This window comes from Callithrix jacchus, chromosome 5, assembly GCF_049354715.1.
Source record: "Callithrix jacchus isolate 240 chromosome 5, calJac240_pri, whole genome shotgun sequence".
NCBI classification, from domain to species: Eukaryota; Metazoa; Chordata; class Mammalia; order Primates; family Cebidae; genus Callithrix; species Callithrix jacchus.
Genome location: NC_133506.1, coordinates 52,072,443 through 52,099,435, shown reverse-complemented (window position 1 = coordinate 52,099,435; position 26,993 = coordinate 52,072,443). Strand labels below are relative to the sequence as shown.

The following is a 26,993-nucleotide window of genomic DNA, read 5'->3' as shown; positions in this document are numbered from 1 at the left end:
TCACTGTAACCACAAATTCATGGTCTCAAGGGATCCCCTGACTCATCCTCCCAAGTGCATGAGCCACCACACCTGGATATTTAAAAAAAATTTTTTTGTACAGCTGGGATCTTACTATGTTGCCCAGACTGGTCTCACCTGCCTCAAGGGATCCTCCGGCACTGGTCTCCCAAAGTGTTGGAATTACAGGCATGAGCCACCACACCCAGTCTCAGAAAAGTATTTCTAAGAGGAGCTAAAGTCTGGAGGCTGATCAGACCACGAGCAATTTGAAAGAATGTTTCTACTTCCTCTTCCGTTGCTAAGAAACACACTGACAATGACTCAATTTATAACTTTCAAAAATGCAAGGAGTCTTGGTGGTGAGGTTTTAAAAATCTACTCATGGAACAGATTTTTACGAAATTTAAAAAATCCTTTTTAATTCTAATATCACGGTAAACTTTAACCCCAAAAGTTTTCAGAAGGAATCCAAATAAACTGACCTATCTGCCTATGCTGACCTATCTTTGTCTGACTTGTTAATAAGATTTCATCAAGAATTTTACTTTCATAAATTTTATTTTATAGAAAATGGAATGAGCGTCTCCCCAAAGCCTACACATTCTCAAAAGAGTCTCAGCATCTTAGTGGCAACTAATCCCGGTAAAAATTGAAGTCCCTTTTTCGATCACTTGGAACTCTGAACTCACCTGTCCACAGATATTTGCTCTATTTTTCTTTAATAGTTCAGAAGAGTGTTCATCTTCCCTTTGCTTAGTGGAAAGGGTACTGTTTTGGTATGATTCAGTTTCTCTTTGGGGAGGTTGGATACATTTTTTACACTTAAATTCTGCATTTGGGGTCAATTGAACAGTCTCATCGTTCTGCTTAAAAAGGAGCCTTCCATTGGCAATGACAATGGAGGCAAACCTCTTGATGTCTTCTGGAAGCATCCGTGCCACCATGACAAACCTCTCAAGGTCATCTGGGCTGTTCTGGACATTGTCAGTCACAAGAACTTCCAGAGGCCAATGGCGATTGTCCAAGCTTTCCTTTGTTTCAAGCAGGATGCGGTAGGAGTTGGAGATTGTCTGCATCTGGTCACGAATTCTGTTCTGAAGGTGACTGCCAGTGAGGTTACAGGCAGTCCCATGGACTCCTTGGGCAAAATCCAGAAATTCTCTTACAGATTCTTCTATGTGATCAGTGGCCCTGTGGATTGCATCAATATTGGCCTCCAGATAGTCTCGGAATCTCCACTTCCTACTGACAAAGAGCATCAGGCCAGCGACAGAGCTGACCACCTTGTGCTGCAGAGCCATCACTGTCTCCTTGGCCACGTCCAGGTCCAAGAAGAGCTCCTTTGCTGACTCCTCTGAGGAGGAGCTGGAGGAGGAGTCAGTGGATGTGGTGGAGCATGAAGAAACGACGCTAGCTCTGCTGTCAGAACTGGAAACTGATAATCTCTTGGGTTCTGGAGATAGGGAAGTTGTCCGCCTGGAGAACCATGAGGAATCATGGCCTGTGGAATTCTCTGACACCTCATTTATTTTCGTCAGTTCCTTCCCAGCCGGAAACACACTGGACATTGCTTTAGGGATGTCATAAATGTTGGGCTTGGTGTTCTGCTGTTCCACTCGGGGCATCAGAAAGCTTGAAGGAACCTTGTAGCTGACATCTGTATCCAAAGGAAATGTGTCTCTGGGTGCGAGAAAGCCATAGGAAGGAATTTCTGGAACACTGAGTTTTTTCTGCATAGGCACCCTGTTGTTCAGTTGTGGAGTGAGGGACCTGGCTCTGCCACTAGGAGGATTATGGAAAGTAGAGCTGGAACTGGGGACAATGTGGGGCCCTGATTCTTCCGCAAAGCTGGTGAGAGACATGTTTCTGATGCTGGTCTTTCCTGGAGTGTCATAAATCCATTCTGATTTCTGAGGATTTGGTAATGTGCTGTAGCCACCTCTTCTTAAGGTAGTCGGTGATAACTGGGGAACACCCTGAGCCTGTGGAAGAACCACACACAGTGGTCCGGGTTAGTAGCTTTCAAATGAGGGTGTTAATGCCTTGTTTAAATCTCATCATCACTCCCCTACTCAAGTTCCTTCAGTGGCTCCCCATTTCCGTTACCACTCAAGGTCCTTCACAATTCTTTTGAGCCTCGTTTCTTTCCATTTCCACCACGCCGACCCACCTCGTCTGCCATAACCGGCTTACGGGTCCAGCCACCCAAGCTACTTACTTTGCCCTGAACTCAGAAAACTGACTCATGCCCCTGTATTTCATTTTGCCCAAACTGGTTCCTCTGCTCTGAATGCCCTTGCAACCCTTTCTTTTCCATCCACCAAACTCCTATGCATCCCCCCGACACAGCTGAGATGCCAGCCTTCTTGTAAGATATTCCCTAATGACCTTGGGTGTAAGTGTGTCTGTGGGACACATGGTAGAATCATATTATAAACACGGATTACACAGATTTCAAATAAAGCCGTTTCCCCAGTACAGATAAAAGTGTACTGTATCACAGCATGTCCCTGAGGTCTGGCATGATAAGAAGCCATTATATAACTTTTGTTCTGTGCCAGGCACTGTCCTGGGTTCTTTGCAGGATTACCTCACTTAATACTCCCAACCCATAAAAACAGAGATGTTAAATGACATATCCCAAACCACATAATTAGTGCTATTCCTAAACACAAGCACAATGAGAGGTTTTACCTCAAATGCAATAGGTCTCTGTTATGAGGAATTTGCATTCTAATTTTTGACCAAGCTAATAATATATTTAAAAAATTTTTGTATTTTAGTAGAGACAGAGTTTCACCATGTTGGCCAGGCTGGTCTTGAACTCCTGACCTCAAGTGATCTGCCCACCTCAGCCTTTCAAAATGCTAAGATTACAGGTGCCCACCACCACACCTAGCCAATATTTGTTTTTTGTTTTTTGTTTTTTTTGAGATGGAGTTTTGCTCTTGTTACCCAGGCTGGAGTGTGTGATGGCGTGATCTCAGCTCACCGCAACCTCCACCTTCTGGGTTCAGGCAATTCTCCTGCCTCAGCCTCCTGAGTAGCTGGGATTACAGGCACGCGCCACCATGCCCAGCTAATTTTTTGTATTTTTAGTAGAGACGGGGTTTCACCATGTTGACCAGGATGGTCTCGATCTCTTGACCTCGTGATCCACCCGCCTCAGCCTCCCAAAGTGCCAGGATTACAGGCTTGAGCCACCGTGCCCGGCCTAATTTTTTGTATTTTTAGTAGAGACGGGGTTTCATCATGTTGACCAGGATGGTCTCGATCTCTTGACCTCGTGATCCACCCGCCTCGGCCTCCCAAAGTGCTGGGATTACAGGCGTGAGCTACCACGCCCAGCCCCAATATTTGTATTTTTATAGAGATGGGGTTTCACCATTTTGGCCAGGCTGGTCTCGAACTCCTGACCTCAGGTGATCCACTTGCCTCAGCCTCCCAAAGTCCTGGGATTACAGGCTTTAGCCACCATACCTGGCTCCAAGCTAATAACATTTCTGAGAGGATTTTTGTTGCTCGTAACACTGCACCTGAGCACCTTCTTGTACTTACACTTGCTTGGCCGGTGGGGGGATGGAGTCCTGCCTTCTTGGGGCTGGCTGGTATGTCATATAACTGCCGCTTCTCTGGCTCCTGGGAGAGACCACAAATGCAGACAACTTGAATGTTTCTTTCCTAGTGGCTACACATCACGAACTCTCCCGATATGAGTGATTTTTCCAAAGGAAGACACAAATTCCTGAAGACGTTTTGGTGCTCTTGGTCATGGTACTGTAACGGTGGAAATCTAGGTGAGGGGTCTCCCATCTTCCTTGTTTAGGGCAGTGCAGGGGATGTTACAGTCCCAAGTTTTTCTCGTCACAGTGTATACATTAAACAATGGACTTTTTGCTTTAAAAAGAGACTTCTCAACCAAAGGTGGAGGGGGAGTGGACAACAGAGCATCAACTGCAGTTGCTGAAGTTAAAAGGGGTAGTTTGTCTTCTTTGAGTTCGTCCCCCTCCCTTTTGTTTGAGACAGAGTCTTGCTCTGTCACCCAGGCTGGAGTGCAGTGGTGCAATCCCGGCTCACTGCAACCTCTACCTCCCAGGTTCAAGTGATTCTCCTGCCTCAGTCTCCCGAGTAGCTGAGATTATAGGCACGCACCGCCACACCCAGCTAATTTTTTGTATTTTTAGTGGAAGTGGGGTTTCACTATGTTGGCCAGGTTGGTCTTGAACTCCTGATCTCAAGTGATCTTCCCCCCCTTGGCCTCCCAAAGTGCTGGGATTATAGGCGTGAGCCACCCCACCACCGCACCCAGCTGAGTTCATCTTAAAATTAAGTCAGAGGATAAATGAGATTGAGATCTAATATGTCTGTTTTCTTTCTTGTTTTTCTCAGTAGAAATTTTCCTGTGTTTATCAGTCATAACTATTCTGCAAATATTTAATGCTTGCCTACTAATGACCAGACATTTTATTGCTCTCATGATGTGCCGATGACACTACACATCATGAGAGTAATAAAAACAGGGTGTGAGCGACTCATTTGATAAATGTATGTCTTACCATGGACCGAAGTGCCAGGCACTGTGCTTCTTTTTTTTAAACAGGGTCTCACTCTGTCACCCAGGCTGGAGTGCAGTGGTGCAATCTCGGCTCACTGCAACCTCTGCCTCCCAGGTTCAAGTGATTCTCTTGCCTCAGCCTCCTGAGTAGCTGAGATTACAGGTGTGTGCCACCGAGCCCAGTTAATTTTTGTATTTTTAGTTGAGACGGGGTTTCAACATCTTGGCCAGGCTGGTCTCGAACTCCTGACCTCATGATCCACCCACCTTGGCCTCCCAAAATGCTGGGATTACAGGCGTGAGCCACCATGCCCAGCCAGTACAGTGCTTCTTAAAAATCTGATTGTCAGGCTGGGTATAGTGGCTAAAAAATATAAAATATATATTTTATATAATATAATTATATATATTATAGATTATATTTATATTATTATGTTATATTATATTATATATATTATATTACATATAATATAAATATAATAATAATGTAATGTATACAATAATTTAAAAACATATATATTAGGATACAAAAAACAGGTGACAATTTCCAAAGCAAGGCAAGAGAGCACCAAAACAGGTTTTGCAAAGAAAGAGAGAAACAGCTGGACGTTGGAAGGGGCTTCTTTAGAGAAAGTTGGGCTGTGAGTCTCCTGAGGGTTCTCCTCAGCTGGGAAATGGGGTGGGGTGCAGCAGGGTTGCCTTTCACTCTCCAAAAGCAAACCATCAAATGCTCCCATGGGTCATTCAGTGACTTGAGTTGTGTCCCCTGAGCTTGGGATTACAGTGGATGGGGGCTGACTCTTTCTTGGGAAAGGTGAAAAGAGAGAGGCTGAGGACAAAATGCAGAGTGGCACCTTTCTGTGATGGCCAGTTCTCAGGCCAGGACCCAGGGAGGAGAGCAAAGCACTTGACATGGGCATGGCATTAAGAGGGCATCTGAAAACTTGGTCACCAAGGTAAATACTATTTTAAATGCAATATTTAAGAAAATCATCATGCAAAAAAATCGTGGTGAACAACAGGTCAGACTTTTACATAAAGACAGGATCTAGTGGGGCTGGGATTAGAGCAAGGTGAGTGAAGTGAGTTGTATAAGTGTGTTTTCATTGATAACTTTTGCGCCCACAGCAAGTGCCTGTGCTCCTGGAGTCTATCATGGCAAAGAGGGTTTGTGTGTTTGTCATGGACCAGGCATGGATCTCACGAGCTGGAGCAAGAGCCAGGGAGGAATGGCTCAGGGACTCTCAGGAGGGTGTGGCTGGAGATGACCTGCCTGCCCCAGAGCTAAGGGAGGAGCATTTGTCCATCTGGAGGGACTTCGAGATAAAGATGCTCAGCAAGGAGGTGAGGGGTAGGAGGTGGGGTCAGAGGACATGCCACTTACAGGAATGCCCAGAAGGGAAAGAATCCACTTGCCCACCAGCCACTGCTTTAGCAGCCTAACAGAACTGGGGCCTTTCTCCCTCACACCCCTTTCCCTGCCTGCCTCTTGCAGCCCTGCAGGAGTCTGAGACCACCCAGTGAGTGAGAAGAGATAGAAACTTGAGATGGTGAACCAGCAGAGAACCCAGACAATTCCTGGAGCAAGCAGGCCAACCCAGGCAGCAGGAGCTTTGGCTTTAAATGAACTAGAAAGTTTGATTATGGCTTGGACAAGTAAATTCCTCAACTGAGCCTGAGGAGGCTAAAGTGACTTTTAAAAAATTTTTTTAATTTTTATTTTTTTTCAGACAGAGTCTTGTTCTGTCAACCTGGCTAGAGTGCAGTGGTGCGATCTTGGCTCACTGCAACCTCCACTTCCCGGGTTCAAGTGATTCTCCTACCTCAGCCTCCCTAGTAGCTGGAACTACAGGCGTGCACCACCATGCCCAGCTAATTTTTGTATTTTTAGTAGAGACGGGGTTTCTCCATGTTGGCCAGGCTGGTCTCGAACTCCTGACCTCAGGTGATCCTCTTGCCTTGGCCTCCCAAAGTGCTGGGATTACAGGAGATGCCACGCCTGGCCTAAAGTGACTTGTTACCTGTGAGTGACCAAGAAGTCACAGAGCCTGCTTGGAATTTTATTTAGGCTGGAACTGTGGTTGTCAAGCCTGGCTTGTACAGTAGAATCACCTGAAAGCTTTTTTTTTTTTTTTTGAGACGGAGTTTCGCTCTTATTACCCAGGCTGCAGTGCAATGGTGCAATCTTGGCTCACCACAACTTCTGTCTCCCGGGTTCAGGCAATTCTCCCGCCTCAGCCTCCTGAGTAGCTGGGATTACAGGCACGTGCCACCATGCCCAGCTAATTTTTTGTATTTTTAGTGGAGACGGGGTTTCACCACGTTGACCAGGATGGTCTCGATCTCTCGTGATCCACCCGCCTCGGCCTCCCAAAATGCTGGGATTACAGGCTTGAGCCACAGCGCCCGGCCTACCTGAGAGCTTTTAAACATCCTGCTGTGTGGGCCCCACCTAGACCTGATTCACAGTCTCTGGACTTGGGACACAGGCACCAGGATGGCTAACGCTCTTAGATGCTTTCGCATACAACAGAAGTTAGGAGCTACTGATCTGGGCAGGGAGAACGCCACCGCAGAGTGGTTTCTTCTGGGCTAAGAAGCAAAGCATTTTTTTTTTTTTGAGACGGAGTTTCGCTCCTGTTACCCAGGCTGGAGTGCCATGGTGCGATCTCGGCTCACGGCAACGTCCACCTCCTGGTTTCAGGCAATTCTCCTGCGTCAGCCTCCTGAGTAGCTGGGATTACAGACACGTGCCACCATGCCCAGCTAATTTTTTGTATTTTTTGTAGAGATGGGGTTTCACCATGTTGACCAGGATGGTCTCGATCACTTGACCTCGTGATCCACCTGCCTCGGCCTCCCAAAGTGCTGGGATTACAGCAAAGCTATTTTTTGATCACATGAAGCATGTCTTGCACATTTGATGTTCCACTTACATACAAGCAAGTTAAAAAAGAAACAACTAAAATTTCTTCCCCCAGAGATAATGTTGAGATAATCAGTGATAATCCACGTTGAGACTGTGGTGCACATCCTTCAAAATATTATTTTTAAAAATATGTGTGTGTAGCCCAGGTGAGGTGGCTCATGCCTGTAATCCCAGCACTTTGGGAGGCCGAGGTGGGCGGATCGAGAGGTCAAAAGATTGAGACCATCCTGGCCAACATGGTGAAACCCTGGCTCTACTAAAAAAATACAAAAATTAGCTGGGCGTGGTGGCACACGCCTGTGGTCTCAGCTACTCGGGAGGCTGAGGCAGAAGAATTGCTTGAACCCAGGAAGTGGAGGTTGCAGTGAGCCGAGATTGCGCCACTGCACTCCAGCCTGGCTACAGAGCAAGACTCTGTCTCACACACACACACACAAAGTGTGTGTATATGTGTATGCACACACACACACATATATTAAATATCTATTATAAATGATAGCTGGGTGTGGTGGCTTACGCCTGTAATCCCAACACTTTGGGAGGCTGAGATGGGAGGATGGCTTGAGGCTAGGAGTTCAAGACTAGCCTGGTCAACATAGCAAGACTCCATCTCAAAGAGAAAAAGAAAAAAAAAATCTATTCTATATGAAAAGTAAAAATTTCAAAATATTCAGAACTCAAGTAGTCATAATATTTTCCAGAGCAGGCCTGGGCTCCAAGATAAAAAGTTTTTAAAGTTGGCCTCTGAGTGGTGATGTGTATTCTGGAGGCTGAGAGGACTGAGCCCCTGGCCTCTCCAATGCTGAAATGCAATGTGGGCATGATGCCAAGAACCCCAGACCCTGGACGCAGAAGTCTGGGTGGTGCAGGGTCCCTGAACAAGACTCACCTTCAGGGCCCCGGGGCCCCAGTGCTGGGTAGGCACATCATATACCTGGGAAGGCAGAGTAGGCAGCGAGGCTCGGGCAGGTCTGGGAAGTGTGAGGATGGCCTTGGAGAGAAAGGAGGAGAGCAGAGGGAAAGGAAATGTCACTCTGATGATCACAATCGGGTTCAAAGTCATCTCTCCAAAAGCAGACAGCTGGGTGGGCACACTGAGGGTGTCACCGAGCACCCCTGATGCAGGCTTTTCACTCTCAAGACTGAGAACATCAGGGTGCAGGTGGGAGGCTCCTGGTGGAGGCAGCCTGCCTCATGGGGGGCCCAGGTGTCCTACATCTGCCTCACCTGGGAAGTTCACCTGAGGCAGGTTAACATGCAGATTCCCGGGCCCACGCTGGTTGGATGGAGTCTCTGGGTATTGAGGGGGGCATGGGAACCGGCACTGTTAACAAGCTTGCCAGGTGATTCTAATGTTCTCTAGGGACAAGGAGGCTGTGACTCTGATACTGGGTTATTCATCTACATTCATCTAGCTGGGCCAAGGCTGTAGATGTGCACGCGACAGGCAGAGGGACTGTAAGGACGCGAGGTGGGGGACTAACAAGGTGTGGGAGGAAGCCGAGGCCTGGGAGCGCAGGACTCGCCACCTGAGCTGAGACAGGGACACAGAAGGTGAGCAGATGAACTGCAGCTGGCAGCTTTTGCTGGCAGCAGTGGGAGGCAGAAGAGAACTTGGCCATGTGAAAGTGATGGAGAGGAGTGAGGGGGGAGGAGAAGGAGAGAGGGAGTGGGAAAGGTTAACAGACCAGTCAGTTAAGGAGTTTGCATTTTATCCTACAAACGGTGGGATTGAGAATCTGATTTATATTTGATTGAGCGCACTTGGCCAGTTATTGCTCAAGCCATTTTGGGAAACGTGGTCTCAGCCATGGAGCCTGGGTCTGTGCATAGGAACTTCAGATTCAACTTAATCCTTTAGAGCTCAATGTTGTCGGCTCAGTGGTGGGTACCACACTGGTTGCCACAGAGCAGCTTCTGAACCCAGCCAGGGATCCGAGTCACCTAGAAAACTTTAAAAGAATACAGCTGCTGGCCAGGTGCAGTGGCTCACACATGTAATCCCAGTACTTTGGGAGGACGAGGTGGGTGGATCATGAGGTCAAGAGATCAAGACCATCCTGGCCAACGTGGTGAAACCCCCGTCTCTACTAAAAACACAAAAAAGTTAGCTGGAGGTGGTGGCGTGCGCCTGTAGTCCCAGCTACTCGGGAGGCTGAGGCAGGAGAATTGCTTGAACCCGGGAGGCAGAGGTTGTAGTGAGCCAAGATCCTGCCACTGCACTCTAGCCTGGTGACAGAGTGGAGACTCTGTCTCAAAAAAAAAAAAAAAAAAAAAAAAAAGAATACAGCTGCCAAGACTCTCATTCAGACCTCCTGAACTAGAACATCTCCAGGAGGGGCCGAGGAATGGGCGATTTCTTCTGGAGTAGAGGATGCTGTCTGCCGGGAGCTTACCGTTTAAGAGGGAAATGAGGTCTGAGCACACCAAGGACACAGGCTGGGAAGCAACACAGGACCCGGAAGAGATGACAGGGTGATGCTCTGGAGTCTCGGACAGGGAGAATGTATTTCCCACCGGGGTCCCAAGGAGCTGTCGCTGAGTAGGGGGCTTTCCAAGTAGGCTCAGGGGCTGGTTAGGGTTTCAATATGCAGAGTGGGGAGGTAGGGGAGGGAAATGCAGGTGGAGGGACAGTTTCTGAGGACTGCTCAGTTTCCCTCCATCCATCACGGTGTCCCCAGGATGCAGCACTGGGAATGGCATGTGGTACGTGCGAGGTTTATCTGTTGGTTTTTGGTGAACGGATGTGCACAGCTTGGATGGTAAACATTAGCACACAGTGTAAAAATCTGCCCCACCATTCATCTGGCTAGACTCAAGGACGCAGATAAAGCAGCTGCAATGCAAACAGGATGAACATTTCTTCCAAGGACATGCTGCAGCTGTCACATGTCAAAACAGCCCACTTCATTGAGTGATGACTGCTTTCTTATTCCCTGAGAAACTTGGTTCTCTAAAATCCTAGGCTCTCGAAACACAGCTCTTCAAAGTGCTATCAGTAAGAATGAAACATCCTACTCCTGCGTGGGGGATCTGAGTCATTGACAGAGAAGCAGCCTCGATCCCCAGGTCCTCATGTGGTACTTTGGACAGGGGTTTCCGGGCCTAGCACTCCCCTCTATCTCCGATTAGTGGTTCCCAAGGAGAGGGCGGCCACGTCCAGCCTGCATGCTGCCCTGTTTTGCACAGAGCCTATGAAGGCACAGCTTGGCTTAGATTTTGCCTAAACCCCACCTTTCCCCATCTCATCCTTACGCTGCCTTTTCCTGTTTGTGAGCTGCCCCGTGGTTCCTCTGCTCTGCTCCTCTCTACATTTAATAAATTGATTTTGTTCTTGGTGGTCTCAGGCTGATTGGTCTAGGTGGACAAGCCCATCAGTGGTTTCCCATTACATTTTGAATGAAATGAAATCCAAGTTTTGTTTCTGTTTTTTTTTTTTTTTGGAGACAGAGTCTTGCTCTGCCACTCAGGCTGGAGTATAATGGTGCCATCTTGGCTCACTGCAACCTCTGCCTCCTGGGTTCAAGTGATTCTGCTGCCTCAGCTTCCTGAGTAGCTGGGATTACAGGTGCCTGCCACCACATCCTACTACTTTTTTGTATTTTTAGTAGAGACGGAATTTCACCATTTTGGCCAGGATGGTTTCCGTCTGCCTTGGCCTCCCAATGTGCAAAGATTACAGGCATGAGCCACTGTGTCGGGCCAGAAATCCAAGCTTCTCACCAGCCCAGACAGCCTACGTACCAGCCATGCCCAGGGACCTTGAGTGAGTGTCTCTGACCATTGGCTGTCATGTCTGTTTCTCCTCCCTCCCAGCTTATTCGAACACACCAAGCTTTCTCCTACCGCAGTCCCTTTCCAAACGCTGTCCCAAGGCCGTTTCCTCTCCTGTGACTTCAGGCCCGTTTTATTCTGATGGCTGACTATGGGGTCTGCTATGCCTATAGGTGCTCTTATAAGAGCACCTCTGCAGAGCAAAGGGACTTTCCTGGGTATGACATTTCAGATGGAAGGAAGCCAGCTCAAAAATGCCCAGTGCTTCTTGGAAAATGTAGGTCCAGTGTGGTGATCAGTTAAGGAACATGTTTGAGAAACACGGTTTCGAAAGGTTTAGGGAGATGGAAGGAAACTCCAGTTTAGGAAATAGTGGTCCAAGAGCAATTTCACCAGGAAATCTGGCCCTTTTCTCTTGAATACCAAAGAGGCCCTTCTGAATATAAACTGAAATCAAATATGTTCTTTATGTGTGTGGTTTTTAAAAATTAGGCCAGCACATTATAGGAAGTTGGAATAAAAGGTAAAACAAAGCTCCAGATAGTGGTCACCCTGGTGGGGAAGTGGCAGAGAGAAGGCACTGGGGGCTTCTGGTCTGCTAGCTTTGTTGTTTCTTGGTCTGGATATAAGTTACTGAGCTGTTACTTAGCATCTGTAGGTGAGATTTCAATAAAGTGTTCATTGGAAAGAATGGTGTCAGCCAGAGAGTCAGGTGAAAGAAGATCAAGGAATAAGGGCTCTGTTTTGGGGGTGATGGAGGTCATGCTTCATCAGCTGTGTGACTCTGCATGAGCCATTTCACCTCCCTGGGAATTAATGTCCTCATCTGTAAAATGAAGACTTGTTCTAATCTAAAGATATGCAGAGATCTCGTCCAGCTATAGAGATGTCTGATTCTGACACATAGACGCCTCTCTTAGGACAGCTTAAGAAAAATGACATATTTATACGTTGATGAACGTTAATTTCGGGCCGCTCTTAGCATACAGACTGTCAACACAGATTTAAAAAACAGTCCATGAAATGACTGGCAAAGGCTGTGTTCCAAGCCTGTGAAGTCGCCATGGGCAAACAGTTCTAACTGTTGTGTGTGCCAGCAGTCCCAGCTACTCAGGAGACTGAGGCAGGAGGACCCTTTGAAGCCGGGAAGCGGAGGTTGCAGTAAGCTGAGATCACGCCACTGCACTCTAGCCTGGGCGACAAGAGCAAAACTGCATCTCAAAAAACAAAATATTTTTTAATTTCTTGCCTGCTTTGTGCTTGGGGTCTCTTAGCAAGAAATGTGGTCTGTGGCTTACAAGCCAGGAAAGCCATCTCACTTGGTTTCTGGGACAGCTAGAAGAACTCAGAAGAGCAGTTAACAATCAGTTAAGGATTTTCTGATCCACAGAAAAGGCAGGCATCTCCTCTCTGCCCTGTCATCTAGCCATTAGCCCTGAGGCTAAAACTGCCCAGAAACTACATTTCAAATGGAAGAACAGGTAGCTCTGAGCCACTAGTTTGGTGGCTCATGCCTGTAATCCCAGCACTTTGGGAGGCCAACATGGACGGATCACCTGAGGTCAGGAGTTTGAGACCAGCCTGGGCAACATGGCAAACCCTGTCTCTACTAAAAATACAAAAAAAAAAAAAAAAAAAAAAAAATTAGCCAGGCCTGGTGGCAGGAACCTGTAATCCCAGCTACTTGGGAGGCTGAGGCATCAGAATCTCTGGAACCCAGGAGGCAGAGGTTACAGTGCTATTACACTCCAGCCTGGGTGACAGAGCGAGACTCCGGGTCCAAAAAAAAAAGTAAATAAATAGAGAAGGAAGGGAGCAAACGTGTAACTTATAGGTAGGGCAGACATGGAGGGAGCTTAAGGAAGGGAAACAGGGCAGGAAACTCCCCCCGTGTTTTACTTTGGCCACCTCAAGAACCCTGGTCAGTGGTTAAAGGGACCCCCCTGAATTTCCTTGTGGTTTCTGTTGTTAGCCGCAGCCTGCACAAGCAAGGGCTCAAATTGTTGATGTGCTTAACATCAAGGACATATCTCATTGCTAATGCCCTGATCAGTTTTCAAAGTTAAATTTCAATAGTAAACCCATCTTTCCTTTCACACAAATGTCAATCTAGCAGTTGACAGTGGACTCCACCTTTCTGAAACCGTATGTTGTGTATGGTCAATTTTGTTCATGCAACTGATATTTACTGAGCACCTTGTAGGAGCCTGGCACTGTATTGAGTGGCATGAGCAGGGGGAGATGCCAGCCTTTTCTGTGGATCCGAAAATCCTTAACTGATTGTTACTGCCCTTCAAGTGTCTTTTGGTTAACAGAGAACATTGCATCTGTTTTTCTTTCACGGAGAGGAAGGAATTGCTATTGATTTTTTTGTTTTTTCTTTTCATGGCTTTGGAAGAAATTCAAACTAACTTCAGCTAATATCGCTTGTTCTTAGAAGAAACCTCACCAAAGCCCTGCTCTGAGTCAGCTGCTCAGACAGCAGCTGAGCATGCCAGGCCTAGACTGCGACCAGTTGTTCCAGAAAAGGGAGTTAGGGTCCACCTCGTTGACTACTTCAGAACGTTCCACCAGTTTCCTCCTGGTGTTTGTAGCGAACGTCTGTGCATGGCAGCTGTTCTTTTTTAACAACTGTCTGGCTCTATGTCTTGTAGCCCAGGGAGTTAGAAAATGCCAAGTATTCAAAATCTTCTGAGGTATCAACCCTTTCCTGTTTGAAGACAACTTTGGAAGCTGGTATAGAGAAGGCCTGAATGCCAAGGGGCCCATTCCTGGGGCTCCCACAGCAGCACATGCTGCAGGGAGAGGGGTCTTTCTCTGCACACAGACCTTGCCAAGATCTCTGCCAGAGCTGTGGCTGGGTGGGATGTGTCATGGAGCCAAAAGCAAAGCATCTGATGGCTTGGAAGTGCCTGCAGTGACTCAGGCCTGTGCACATCTGCTCTGCATCTCATGAAGACCAGGGCTTTGGGGGAAACAGTGAATTTTTCTTCTTCTTCCCTTTAATTCTTTTCTTTATTAAAAAAAGTTTTCATTCTGCATTTGTTTTATTATTTCTAAAGACAGGGTCCTGGTCAGTCACCCAGGCTGGAGTGCAGGGGGACGCCATAGTAATAGCTCTCTGCAGCTTCAATCTCCTGGGCTCAGAGGTTCCTCTTGCCACAGCCTCCTGAGTAGATGGGGCTATAGGTGCCTGCCACCACGCCTGCCTAATTATTTACTTCTTCTTATTATTATCAGAGATGAGTTCTCACTACATTGCCCAGGCTAGTCTCAAACTCCTGGGCTCAAGCGATACTCCTGCCTTGGCCTCCCAAAGTGCTGGGATTACAGGAATGAGCCACCGAGCCTGGCCAATTCCGCATTTAATGAATGCTCTTTCCCCTCTGTTTTTTAAAAATGGATGCTTGCCGGGCGCGGTGGCTCATGACTATAATCCCAGCACTTTGGGAGGCTGAGGCGGGTGGATGACTAGGTCAAGGGATCGAGACCATCCGGGTCAACATGGTGAAACCCCGTCTCTACTAAAAATACAAAAAATTATCTGGGCATGGTGGCTCATACCTGTAACCCCAGCTACTCAGGAGGCTGAGGCAGGAGAATTGATTGAACCCAGGAGGTGGAGGTTGCAGTGAGCCAAGATTGCACCATTGCACTGCAGCCTGGGTAACAAGAGCAAAACTCCATCTCAAAATAAATAAATAAATAAATGGGATGCTTTAGGCCAGGCATGGTGGCTCCAGCAATCTGGGATCCCATGTTGTGCATTTGATCTGAAGGACACCCATGACTCAAGGGGTAGTTAGGACCCTGGGTGTTTCCACAACCCTCAACCCATGTCTAGTAGTTGGAAATGTGCATACCTGTTTTGGAAAGCTGAGAGTCTTTTCACAGATGATTCTGGCGCTGGTGGGAGGGTCAGGGAATTCGTAGACTTGGGCAGTGGGGGGCTGGGGCCCCTCCACCCAACTCCTCATCTGCTCATAAACAGGGCCTGGAGTGGGAGGGTGGGGTAGAGTGGGCACCTGATAGGTCTCCTCTGAGCTGGCAGGAGCTTCTTCCAGGCCTCTCAGGAATGGGGGGCGTAGCCTGTCCGCAGCAACCTCCGTGAGGATTTGGAGGCGGTTGGCAGGGGCCAGGCCTTGCCTCCCGTGGAGCAAACACTTCCACCAGCCCTCGCTTTCTGGCACCTGTTGCTCCAGAATGGTCAGGATGTCCCCTCTGTTGAAAGCCAGCTCGTCGGAGCAGTCAGGGCAGTTGTCATAAAGTGCCCTGGCCAGGAGTGCCTGGGAGGAGAAGTGGGGAGAAGAGAATTTGCTGTTAGCACCATGGCCAGTGACCACTACACCAATCCCACTCACTTAGAAAGCTTAATGCAAATTCATAATGCCCTTTCATTTCATTTCTTCCACCCCAGAGGCTCTTGCCCCTGCTCTTTGCCTGATTTGTTCCTTCACATCCTTGCGGTCTAAGTGAAATGTCACATCCTCAGGGCAGACTTAACTGTATGCTGAGACAAGTTTGTGTGGTCCTAATACGGTTTTATGGCTCTGTTGTGTTTTTGTTTTTGAGACAGGGTCTCACTCTGTTGCCCAGGCAGGAGTGCAGTGGTGAAATCTTGGCTCACTGCAGTCTCAACCTCCCAAGCTCAGGCAATCCTCCCACTTCAGCCTCCCAACTAGCTGGGACTACACATGCGTGCCGCCACACCAGGCTGAATTCTGTATTTTTTGTAGAGAAGGGGTTTTGCCATTGCCCAGGCTGGTTTCCAACTGGATGGCCCTGTTTTAATTTGTGGAAACCATGACCCTTGTACTTATGTAGTTCAGTGAGCACATGGTTGGGTAGAAATTCCTACCTGTGTACCTTTGAGCAAATTAGCTACCCTATTTGAGCTTCAGTTTCCTCATCTGTAAAATGGTAATAATAGTAATACCTACCTCATGGGGTTACTGTGAGAATTAAATGGGTGGATATACGTACACATACTGTATATTATGGGTTGATATATATATGTACACCATATATATATCTGTTATATATATTTCAATCTATTATATATTGTGTATACATATGGGCATCTCTCTGTCAATTATTGGTGCCTGGCATTTAGTAAGCGCTTGGTACAGGCAGCTGTGACTGTCATTACTATTAGATTGCTTTTTGTCTGGTTTTTGCTATTTTCCTTCTGAACTGAATGGGCAGTTCCGTGACTGCTGGGCCCATATCTCACTTGGCTATTGTGTTCCCAGTGTCAGGCCCAGGTCCAGATACATAGAAGATGCTCAATAAATATTCATTAATAAGTGAATGACAAGAGGCTGGGCCTAGTGGTTCATGCCTGTAATCCCAGCACTTTGGGAGGCCGAGGAGGACAGATCACTTGTGGTCAAGAGTTCAAGACTAGCCTGGCCAAAATGGTGAAACCCCATCTCTACTAAAAATATTAAAAATTAGCTGGGCATGGTGGTGCATGCCTGTAGTCCCAGCTACTTTAGAGACTGAATCACTTGAACTCTGGAGACAGAGGTTGCAATGAGCTGAGATCACGCCACTGCACTCCAGCCTGGGCAACAGAGTGAGACTCCATCTCAAAAAAAAAAAAAAAAAAAGAAAAAAGAAAAAAGAAAAAGAAAAAGAAAAAAGAAAGAAAGAGAAAAAAGAAGAAAAAAACCTAGTGAATGACAAGAGATTCAGGGGGTTAGTAACCTGTCTGTAGTCACACAGCCAGGATCAAACCCAGTCTCCTAATTCTCCCACCCATGCTTTTTCAGTAAGTCACACAGTTCTAAAAAGAATCACCTTGTTACCATGGCAGTGATGGCCTAACCCCCTCCTTAATTGAACTTTCCACTGTAATTACATGAAGGCAACTTGTTTCCTTAGGTTTTAAAGTTATTACTTTCACCTCCTTTTTATAGATACCAATGCACACCATTTTTGGTATTTATCCTTCCAGTTGTTTTTTTAAAAATTTTTCTAATTAAATTTAATTACACCTTTTACACTCATTAACCCTTGTTGATACGGTTCTTAGAGCAAAAGTGACTAACTCTCCCATTCTGTTTGTTGAAAATTATTGTGCTTCTTGCATAATATTTCTTCTCTGTCACAAAATGGAATTGGAAGACCAGTGCTGATAAATACCATCTTACCCAGACAAGCAGGTCTGTGTGGATTTGGGGAAACACTACTGCAAGTCTATCTAAAAAGGTAGAATCAGATCCTTCAAGCAGCCAAAGAGACACTGAACACGCCCCACAAAACCTAATACAGCAGAGATCCTAGGAGATCATGAACAAGTTCTGTAAACAAAACCTGTTGTTCTTTCTACAAAATAAAAGGTCACTAAAGAAAAAGTAGAAATAATAGTAACCAAACAGAGGAAAACAAAAGTGCCTGCAGTGCCACCACCACAGGTAAGTGCTGTTAACCCTTTGGTTTTTGATCTTTCTAGATCTTTTCTTTTGCATATTTGTTCACAACACACCTAGAGTCATCGTTATATTTGTAAAACCTAATGGCATAATATGATACACACTTTTGTAATCTGCCTTTTTTTCCTTACTTAAAAATAAAGTGTGAACATCTTTCCATGTCAATAAACATTTTTCTTCAGTATTCTTTACAACAGTGACACGGTTTTCCATTGTATGGATGAAGCATAATTTTTCTTCTTGGTTTTGGACATTCTAGCTAATTGCAGGCATTAGCTATTGCAAACAATGCTGAAATGATCATCTTTATAGCTAATATTGGGAACTCCCCTTATTTATTTCCATGGATAATCTTCTTCAGTGGGAAGTTGGCAGGTGGAAACCATTAGGGCTCTGGATGCTGTCACGTTGCCCTCCAGCAAAGTTTCAATCAATTCACACCTCCGCCCACTGTGAATAGACTGCACAGTTCCTTGTACCCTTATCTACCCTGTGCATTATTTCTGTGTTGGGTGATGTATTTGTTTAAAAATCTTTGTCAAGGAAACTTGAAATGTTTTCTAGCACATTCTTAGCAGCACCCAGACCACTCAAAACTACAGAATCAGCTGCAGCCCTCATGTTGCTGTGGGGATAACCTGCAGGCAACTCAGGGAATGTGTCACCTCCCTGCTGTTCCCCACTTTTTACTTTTACTCATTTTTTTTAAAAAAGAGAAAAGGTCCCAAAAGGAGTTAGGGCCATGTGTAGTGTAAAAGGCATCCCTGCCTGCAGAGATCTCCTCTCTTCTCCACGGTGAAGCAGAAATCCTCAAGTGAGAGGAAGATATGAAGCTATCACTTGTCTGAGCCCAGTGAATGTATGAGATTACACCGAGAAGCAGAGAGCTGAGCTGCAGCCGACGGACTCTGACCGCACTTCCTGGTGTCAGGGACCCCATGGGGTGTCTTCCTGGGTCAGCCAATTGTTCCTTCACAAATTCAGCAAATATTTATGGAATGTTTATGACATATGGCACTGTTGTCCTCCTCGAATTTTCAAGGGACATGAATTTTGATCATGCCACTCCCCTCTCTATCACCCTTCAATGGCTCCCTACTGCCTTTTGGGTGAAGCCCAAACTGCCCAGACCTTCAAGGCCCTATGTGATTTTGCCTCTTTCCATGCTTCTAGCCTCATAGGTATCACTTCCTCATTGACCCCTGGGATGCCACCCTTTCTGAGGGCTTGAGTCCATCACACATGCTATTCTCTCTACCCCAAAGCATTTAGCAGCTTTCCACCCAGCGAAATCCCCCACATCCTTCCAGATTCATCTGAAATGTCACTTCCTTAGAAAAAGGGCCCCTGAGACCCTCTAGACCAAACTAGTTCTCCCCATACTTCTGCTCAACACCTTTGCACATCAGTACTTATCACATTAGGGTTCAACTCATCTAGGATCTGTCTCCCCACAAGAACGTAAGCTCTGGGAGAGTGAAGGCCACACCCTTCTGCATCCCACAGTCTAGCACAGGGTACGGGATCTTTGGCTACTTGTTGAGTTAGTGAATGAAAGGGAGGCGTGACATAACACCCCCATTTTTGTCTTTAAGAGGTAAAAAGTCACAAACACCAAGATGAGCACTCCTATTTCTGTCTGGAGTAGGGTAAGAGGGAAGCTTTTGGGGACCCTGCCCACGCTTTTGGATAATCTTCGGTAAGAATGACCACCAGCATATCCAGAAGATAAACCTCAAAGCATAACTAGTCTGCACATGGAATCATTATCCCTTGAATGTGTTGGGAGTGGGTTTCACAAGACTGTGGGTGCTGAGCTTGGCGAATCCAGCAGTGATAAAGTATTTAAGGGAATAGAGTTTTGGAGTCTTGTAAAGAGTATTGATCAAAGGTCAAGACTTAGGCCTTGCATGATAGCGCATGCCTGGAATCCCAGCACTTTGGGAGGCGGAGGCATGCAGATGACTTGAAGCCAGCAGTGCTGGGCCAGCCCGGCCAACGCAGTGAAACCCTGTTCTACCAAAAAATACAAAAATTGTCCAGCATGGTGGTGCATGCTTATAGTCCCAGCTCCTGGGGAGGCTGAGGTGGAAGGATGGCTTGAGCCCAGGAGGTGGAGGTTGCAGTGAGCTGAGATTGTGCCACTGCACTACAGCCTGGGTGATGGAGTGAGACCCTGTCTCAAAAAAAAAAAAAAAAAAAAAACCTGATGAAAGTTACATGCTACTTTGTAGATTGTTTTCCAGTTAAATAGGCAAATAATTGCTGTTCAGTAAAAACCGATAATCTGAAAGGTTATGGTTCATTTCCTTGTAGGACTTAAATCAGTTTCATATTTAGCCTTGCAATCACACTCTAATATTCCTTAATTAAATTGCCTATACCTACCTAGTGCCTCAATGACCTCTTTTTAAAAATAAATGTATTCAAATCAGACAAGTATCCTCAATGATCTTTGACTTAGTTGTAACGTTTCATTGATTCCCTATTAATCCATCAAAATTGAAATCTTTGACATGAGTTCATTTTATATTTGCATGAGAGTCATCATTCTGCCTTTTTGAAACTTGTACTTTAACCATCCACATTGGGGGGAAAAAAGCGAAAATAAAAGCCTGTAATGAAACACATTATGGTATATTTCATTGTAATTCCCATGAAATACATTTAAATCAATCTTTAAAAACCCACCATCTGAAATGTGCTTGCATTTGTCTAGAAATAAGATAGTGCGTATCTTTAGACAGAGCAGTTGTTACAATATGGCAGCTGCTCTGAAGATTGGATGCGGCTTAGCTGGTAGATTTGCTTATGGTGAAAGCAAGGGCTTTTTCCAGAGAACAATGGTTTTTTGTGAGCATCCACCCCACTGGGCACCCACAGCTGTCCAAGATGGACAGCAGCAGTTTTATTCCTGATATATGATTTATTTTGTAATTTTGGCCTGCTGTCTTCAGGCCACATCTTCAAAGGATGTAAACTTCCAGCAAAGGAAAACTCTAAATATGCTGCCATACCATGATTCCCTTCTGTGTGAATGAAAAACTGTATGGCGTTTCATTACAATTGACAGGGAGTGTCTGTAGACAGCTCATGCAATCAATTAATTATGTCTCAGAGTTTCGGTAGCAAAGACCATGCATGTTAACATTACAAAGGAAAAATGAAATGCATGTGGAAAGCTTGGGGAATTCCTTCCCTGAAATGGAGGGAAAGCAGGGAGTTATACTGAATGAGAACCTGTTTTGTGTTGGATGCACTGAAGTCATTATATCACTTATTTCTCTGAAATCTCAGAGGCAGACTTTCTTATCCCCATTTTACAGATGAGAGAACAGAGGGTCAGAGAGATCAAATGACTTGTCCAAGGTCACCTGAACTCTAACTTGTTCCTCACATCCATTCTTTCACCTTATAACCCACTCTCCAGACACCAGCCAGAATATTTTATTTTATACACATAAATTGGATCCCATTGTTCTCTTATTTTAAAAACCTCTAATTGCTGAGAACTGCATTCAGAACAAAAGGTCACCTTCCTGATGTGGCTTCGAGGCAGGATCAGCCTCCCAGTTCGCAGCTCTTCCCTCGTTCATTTCCCTCCAGTCACATTGTTTTCTTACTTTTCTCAGATCCCCTGAGCTTGCTTCCACCTCTGACCTTCCCTTTGCTGTTTGTTCTGCCCAAACCCTCTTCTGCCAAATGCTCCTCCTCTGGGTCTCAGCTCGAGTCACCCCTTTGCAGAGGCTGCCCCTGACCACCCCACTTACAGCTGGGCTCAGGCCCTTGTGGTCAGGCTGGCATGCAGGCAGCACTGGACATTGCAATGGCAGCAGGAAGCACTCATTGTGCACCCGCGTCCCTGGCACTGCACTGAGCTCTTTGTGAATAACAGCTGGAGGCAGTTGACAGGCCACTGCAAAGGAATCCAGTAACCATTGCAATGGTTGCCCAGGTCACTCACAAGTTACTCTTTAATAGGGTGTTAATTTGGGAACATTTGTGTAGAAATTTAAGAGGTGAAGGAGGACGTATGTTCACATTTTTGTGCCTTGTGGGCACATAGGCAGTTAGATTCTGGGTACAATGGAAGAAATGTTCTTAAATGATTTCTGAAAAGGACACTTCCCCAAAATGCCCATCTTCATACAATAGCTGGGAGAGGGAGAAGGAAAATGAATACACATTTGGAAGGAAGAATGAGAGGTGGATAGGGAAACAAAGGTGAAGAATAAGAGATTCACTGCCCTCATGGTGATGATAACCTCAGTGCAGAGACCTTGACACATCTGGCAGATGCGATGTGCTAATCTAAACTCGAGCAGCTGAGGATAGAGTGGTCTCAGCTGCCCTTGGAGAAATCTGGGGAGCCATTCATTCATTCACAGAGATTGTACTGAGCATCAGCTATATGCCATGGGCTCTGCTGGAGGTATCGTGGTAGGCACAACTGTTTCTGATCTCATGCCATGTACATTCTAGTGGAGGAGACAAATTCTAATCAAATCATCACAGAAGTAAACACAGGGTTTCCACCTCTCGTAAGTGGGATGGAAAGAAAATACAAGAAGTTATGAGAAATAAAACACAGGAAATTAAAAGAAATAAAATACAGGAAGTTATGATAAATAAAATACCGGAAGTGATGACAGATTCTAAGTGCAGTTGGGAAGTAGCGATGGGTGAGGGCTTAGGGAAAGTTTACCTGAGAAAGTGGCCATGGAAGCTTCCATCCGGGGGTGAAAAGGAGTTAGTCAGATAAAGGGGTGGGGAGAGAGAGCATTCAGGCAGAGTAAGAGGAACGTGTGGAGGCTGGAGTGTGTGGGTGAGGGGGGTTGTGCGAGTGTGAGTGAGTGCATGTTGGGGGCGCACGGAAAGTTGGAGGAACTGAAAAATGACGAGGCTGCCTGGAGAGAGATCAACAGAGGCCCTGGCTCCTCGTTTCTATAGTGGCTGCTGTTTATATGTGGTTACTGGGTGGAAGACCGAGTGCATTGAGCAAGTGGAAACCAGAGAGGTGAATCAAAGCCTCTCTGTCCAGTCCATCTGGGAGATGCCTGTGGCTTGGATGAGGGCAGAGGCTGGATTTCGTTAGTTTTGGGGAGGAGCTGATGAAGGGCTGGATGCAACTTGAGGTGAGCCTTGGAAAAAGAGCAGGAGCATAATTGCAGAGAAGAGAGGGACACACTACTGAATGGGCCAGGGAAAGTCAGAGCAGAGAGGGAACTGGCCCACACACTTTCATCAATCACGGTGGCATATGGGCCATCAGCAGTCATGGCAGCTCTAGGCAGGAGCAGCTTAGATGAGCTGGGAGAGAAGCAGCTGCTGCAGCCTCAGTTATGTTGCTTTATCGTCCCTGTTCCCAGGATGGAAATCCCCTCTCTAGGCTGAGGTGGACGCAGTTTCTGGGTGACTGTGCCCACATGGACTCGCCCACATGCACAGCTTGCTTCTCTGCTTTACCTTCCACTTTCTTTCTCCTTAGTTTACTCAAAAGAACAAAGCTGCAGAAACTCAGAGGGTCAGGGCTTTGGGGCAGGTGGGGGTACACTGATTGCTCTGTTGGCCTCATTTTAGTGCTCTGTGGTGCCCAAGACTAGGAGAGATTAATGACCTGCCATAGGTCATGCAGCAGCAGCAGGTGGTAGAGCGGGGAGTCAAACCCGTGTCTATCTGACTGAAGCCTGCTATTGTCAATCCTCTGCACAGCCTTCCCAAGTCCAAGTCTGCTTCCTACTCTCGTCTGCTAACTCTTACGTCCAAATGTGTGCAAATCCAGAAAGAGCTACTTTAAAGACAGCTATAAGCAGAAGCAGCAAACTCAAACGATTATAGGAGCTGGGCAAGAAATACATATGAGTGAGGCAGGCATTTGGGTGTGGTGGAGGCTGTGGCATGTTCAGACAGATGTTAAAATATCACTCCTCTGGCTCAGTGAAGCGCTCTGCTGCTGAGTTCAGCCCTTTGCTGGGGTGTTAGATTCCCCACGCAGATTTCCTTTGCAAACTGAAAGTTAATAGCCAGGGGGCCTGAGTGTTTCTGCCCAATACAGGACTCATTGGAGGGCAATTTTTATCCCAAAGCCCCGGCTGAGTTGTCAAGACTGTGTCTAAGCTGCCCCATGGTTTGAGGCTGTCTCTCCTCTGTCTAGCTCCTTCTCTCTTTCCCATCACAGGGGTCAGAGCAGCACGGTGGCCCCATCCTGCTTCCTCCTTGTTTTATCTTTCACAGCCCACCCCCCACCAAACTCTTATGCTCCTAAAATTAAAACGGCAGTGAAAAACAAGATAGGAAAGTGGAGATCATGAGATGGTTTCCATCCAAGTAACCGAGAATATCATTCTCTCTTTGGGAAGGTAAATCATACCATGAGGTCACCAGTCCGTAGTGGGAGGTGGTAAATCAAGAAGTTCCCCCAAACAAGTGGTGGAGATGTAACTGCAGAAGAAGCCGGGGCAGTAAGTGATGCCTACGCCCTGATCCATACAGAGAAATAGATTCTCCAGGTCAATAAGAAGGTCATTTTTCTTCAACTAAAATCCTTCTTTGAAAAAAATCCATGTGTAGCATTTCAGTTTCCTTCTCACAGATTCCATGTCTTACTTCCAAGAATTCTTAGTATTCAAGCAAAGTGATGGAATGCTTCCTGCTTCCCCTTTCAGGGCCATGGGGAACGGTGAGTTATAGAGAAACCACATTTTAAAAAATGCACATACTGTAAATATCACGGATCTTTTGATAAATTGGAAATGTGAATCCCTGAAGTTCACGAAGGATTCCCATGGAGGTAGGAGCTGTTATGTTGCAATCAGTGACATATCCTGTTCTATATTTTTATGAGGTAGCTGAGCCCAGACTCCACATCAGGAGTGAGTGCAGAATGGAGAAAGGGCTCTTTGATCATCTTGAAAGTCACCAGTCTCGCCTCGAATGTACTTGGAAGTATTTCATTTCATGTAAATTCAAACAAAGGATAGGAAAGATTAAAGCAGAGAGAATGGTGTTATCTGTTGGCTTGTGAATGTTTACTTTCCATCCTTTTAAAAGGACATTATGTTAAAAAAAATAGAAGTTTCCAAGAACATAAGAAAAATCCCCTCACCACCTCCATTTTTCCCACCCACATTCTTCAAAAAGGGAAGACAGAGGAGGAAGGACAACCTGAGAAAGAATCAATGTATCGACAGACACTTCTTCTGGGACGGATTTCTGGTGGGTGACAACATTCTGTGAGGTCACCTCCAGAAGGATGAGAGAGGAGTAATTTTTTTTTTTTTTTTAGCGACAGGGTCTTGCTATGTTGCCCAGGCTGGAATGCAGTGACTATTCACAGGCACGATCATGGTGTACTGCAGCCTTAAACGCCTTGCCTCATGGATAGCTGGGACTACAGGCACATGTAACCGTGCCTAGCCTAAGGAGTTACAGCAAAGACTATCTGGAAAGGGCCCTCACTTTGCAAACCCCACATAACAATACAGACGTCTCACACACTGTGTATGTCAGCTAGTGTTATTTTCCTATAACGAATGAAATAAGGGGGAGAAGCCGGCTGGGAGTGGTGGCTCTTGCCTGTAATCCCAGCACTTTGGGAGGCTGAGGTGGGCAGATCGCTTTGAACTCAGCAGTTTGAGACCAACCTGGGCAACATGGTGAAATACCATCTCTATAAAAAATATAACGATTAGCTGGGCATGGTGGCACATGCCTGTAATCCCAGCTACTCGGGAGGCTGAAGCTGGAGGATGGTTTGAGCCCGGGAGGCAGAGGTTGCAGTGAGCTGAGATTGTGCCACTGCACTCCAGCCTGGAAGACAGAATGACACCTTGTCTGAAAAAAAAAAAAAAAAAAGAAGAAGGGGGAAAATCCTCTTTAATCTTTTAGATGCAATTTAGTCCCTCACGAAACCATTCTGTTCGTCCTGACAGGAGTGTCCATTGCACTCTGATTACCCAGGCACCGTGTTAGTCTTGTTGTCCGCTGTTAGCCAATGCCTTGGGAATCAGATGGCTCACTTGGGAATCAGGATGGCTCACTTGGGAATCAGATGGCTCACTTGGGAATCAGATGGCTCACTTGGGAATCAGGATGGCTCACTTGGGAATCAGGATGGCTCACTTGGGAATCAGATGGCTCACTTGGGAATCAGGATGGCTCACAGTTTCTCAACTCTGTCCCAGGCATCAGGATAAGTAGTTAGCACTGATGACAGCATTTGATATTCAAAAACCTTATGAAGCAGGTACTGTAACTAACATCGCATTTAGGAGATGAGCAAGCTAAGGCACAGAGAGGGCGAGAAAGTAGCTTAAGGTAGCTCAGTGCTTAAGGGCCAAAGCCAGATTGGAATGCAGGCAGTTTTGGGTCTGGAGTGTGCTCTTTTAGCCTAAAAACCACTCTGCTTAGCACAGACTCTATCTTAGCAGATACAGGATGGCAAAGTGGCTTCTGGAAGAGGGAGATGAAGCCGAGAAACAGACATTTGCATAATGGAGTACGGTGTAGCCATTGCAAGAACGAGGTAGAGCTTCTATCAATGGAAATGGGACCATCTCCAAAATATAGTGTTAAATTTTGTAAAAAAGCGCAAGATGAGCATAGCTCTGCATTGATGCTTTTATAAGCATAGCATCTTTCTGGAAGATTATATCACTCTTTGAGGGGCCCTTCTGGGTAGAAAACAGGGGTCTGGGGATTTGGGATTGATTCCCAAGTGAGTCATTCCCAAGTGAGCTAGAGATTTGGGATTAGAGAAAAACACTTTGAGTCCATGTTCATTTCCGGCAAAATGATCTGGGTCCTGTGCATAAAGACCCAGGTCAGACAGGAGGGCCTCCCAGAATGGGACATGTTCCTCAAGGCCAAAGTTAGGAGGTGCAGTAGCGGGACCCAGCTGTGTGTTGTATGTGTGTGATGTTGGGGAAAGCATTCAGAATAACCACGTCCCTATTTCCCTCCTGGAAAACCTCCTTACAACTCCTGTAGTTGTGCTGTGAGGTCTGCACCAGGCAAGCAGCCACCTCCTCCCTCATCTAACATTTGTTCCTTCCCTCCTTCATTTTCACCAGCTTGTTCCTGTCTTCTCTTTGTCCCTTCTGTCTCCTTCCTTCCTCTGTCATCATCTCCCTTTGACATAGTTATCCAAGAAAGAAGCTGTAATCTGAACTTTTGTTTTCTCCCATGAATTTCAGTGGCTTTCCATATCAATATTTACATTTGAAAGTAAAATTCCGTAAGTGAAGAGAAACTGTCACTTAAAATAGCAAAATGGTATATTTCATCACCAGAACTT

General features: G+C 46.2%; 1 protein-coding gene across 2 annotated transcripts in view; it reads right to left on the bottom strand.

Moving 5' to 3' along the window:
- CASS4 (Cas scaffold protein family member 4) overlaps positions 1-26,993 on the bottom strand; it is a 44,627-nt gene that overhangs the window by 6,530 nt on the left and 11,104 nt on the right. For both annotated transcript variants that reach the window (XM_002747700.6, XM_008996159.5), the window contains exons 2-5: positions 15,125-15,547; positions 8,377-8,478; positions 3,562-3,642; positions 693-1,985 (exon numbers count right to left, since the gene is read on the bottom strand). In XM_002747700.6, coding sequence (XP_002747746.5) covers positions 693-1,985; positions 3,562-3,642; positions 8,377-8,478; positions 15,125-15,547 — 1,899 coding nt within the window. The remainder of the gene's footprint in view (positions 1-692; positions 1,986-3,561; positions 3,643-8,376; positions 8,479-15,124; positions 15,548-26,993) is intronic.